Genomic DNA, 2,168 nt, shown 5'->3' with positions numbered 1-2,168 from the left:
CACATCTTAATTAATTATAAGTATATCGCCTAAAATAGAAACCGAAATAAAAGTATATTCTATTTTTATTTAATTTTTATTTTATTAAAAAAAATAAAAGTTTGAAATAAAATTGTACTTAATCAGTAAGAACCAATTATGTTCAAAATCTATGAAAAAACCTATGAAAAATACGCCCATTAATTCATCATGTTTTGAATGTTTCGTTAAATAAATAAGTGAAGCTCCACCTGTTCTAAAATAAACATCCTTCATGAAATAGATATACAAAATAAAAATGTGTAAATAATTATTACACTTTTTAATTAACTAAATGACAGTTTTACCTTTAATTATAGAAAAAGAATATTTTTCCATCCCATACTCTATACTATATTATAAAGCATTTGACAAAAATTCTTAAAAACCATTTTTTATGCTTGAAGTATTGTTTATTGATGCATATTACTTAAAAATCAAGATTACAAGTAAATTTTGCGTAAGTACAACTTATTAAAACTTAATGTTTGAATTCGTGTAACTAACTACAGATAAACATAATCAAATAGAGAATAAATATCACATTTTAAATATAAAATATTTAAAATATAATTAAGATAATCATTGAATTAAAACAAAATATTTAATTATAATCTTTATAAAAAATTATATTATTAAATAAAAAAATGAATTAAAGAAATACCCCAAAAAAGGAGAAATTTTAAAGTCATTTTGGTACTAATATCAATATTTTTTTTCAATTTTTTATAACATCGACTGAGACAAAAAGAATAAACATTAAAATCGAAATGTATCTCGCTGCATTATGCAAATACCCTTCTAGTTAATGGTATAATAGGAAAATAAACGTTTATTTTTTAAATTTGATACTTATTCCAAGACAAATTATAAAATATTTATTTCAATAATATTTTATACTAAAATTTAAATGAGGGGCCGTTTACCAAACGCTTTTCCGGGTAAGCGCTTACCAAGTAACATTACCTCACCGGATGAATATACTAAGCACCAAGAATCTTACCTGGTAAGAGCGAGACAAGGACCAAGAGCCTTACTCGGTAAGTGAGGGCCACAACTCTTACCACGGTAAGCGCTTACCGGGTAAATTGTTGCATACGATCTTGTTTTGGTGAACTAAAATCATACCCAATAATTAAGTTATAATAATGTTAAATTTTACCGGTAAGCACTTACCGTGTAAGCGTTTGATCTATATTTACTGATCAGGTAGCCAAAGCCACGATAGTGAAAGCGGCTATGGACTCCATCCAATTCCTGGAGCAAACCCTCCAAAATCTTCAGAAACAGAAGGTGGAGAGGCTTCAAAGTCATGTATCCAAGGATGCTACTGCAGTCGTACCCTTTGTTCCATCTCAAAATCAAGTCGTTAATAACAACGATGATGAACCCTTGTTCGTTAACCAGCAGCAGCAGGGTTCGTTAAACGTTTTCGAAACATGGACATCGCCTAACGTCACCATAAGCATGTGTGGCACCGATGCCCATATCAGCATCTGCTCTTTGAAAAAGCCTGGCCTTTTCACTACCATTTGTTTCATCTTGAAGAATCATAATCACGACATTGTTTCTGCTCAAATCTGTTCGGATGATGCTAAGACCATGTACATGATTCATGTTCGTGTAAGTCATTTCTCATTCCCTAATAATAATACCATTCCTTACATATTCTTTGATGATGATCAAAAGAATATATAGATATACATAGATATGTATATATACTAGAAAGTTACTCGCACAATGCAGCGAGATAAATCTCGATTTCAGTGTTTCATTTTTTTTGTCTCGGTCGATGTTATAATACGGTTTTATGTGGTTTTTAAAAAGTGATAATGTTTTGTTTTTTGAATAAAATATAAATATGAAGATATCTTAAAAAATTTAAAAAAATATTGATACTAGTACCATACTAACTATTTAAAATTTCTCGTTTTTATGTGTATTTCTTTAAATCATTTTTTTATTTTTGGTTTAATAATATAATTTTTTATAAAGATAATAATTAGGTGTTTTATTAAAACTCAATGATTATCTTGATTATATTTTAGTTTTTTTTATATTTACAATGAGATGCTTATCCTTTATTTGATTATTTTATCTAAAACTAGTTATACGAATTCAAATATGAAGCTTTAATAAGTTGTACTTAC

At 27.7% G+C, this 2,168-nt stretch overlaps 1 protein-coding gene across 1 annotated transcript in view; it reads left to right on the top strand.

Annotated features, from left to right (window-relative positions):
* LOC112516298 (transcription factor bHLH95-like) overlaps window positions 1-2,168 on the top strand; it is a 6,287-nt gene that overhangs the window by 1,066 nt on the left and 3,053 nt on the right. The window contains exon 2 of the mRNA XM_025123315.1: window positions 1,228-1,641. Within this exon, the coding sequence (XP_024979083.1) occupies window positions 1,228-1,641 (414 nt within the window). The remainder of the gene's footprint in view (window positions 1-1,227; window positions 1,642-2,168) is intronic.

Source organism: Cynara cardunculus, assembly GCF_001531365.2.
Source record: "Cynara cardunculus var. scolymus isolate 2C chromosome LG 8, CcrdV1, whole genome shotgun sequence".
In the NCBI taxonomy this organism is placed as follows: domain Eukaryota; kingdom Viridiplantae; phylum Streptophyta; class Magnoliopsida; order Asterales; family Asteraceae; genus Cynara; species Cynara cardunculus.
Note: the sequence above shows the minus strand (reverse complement) of the source record. Positions and strands in the feature narration are given on the sequence as shown.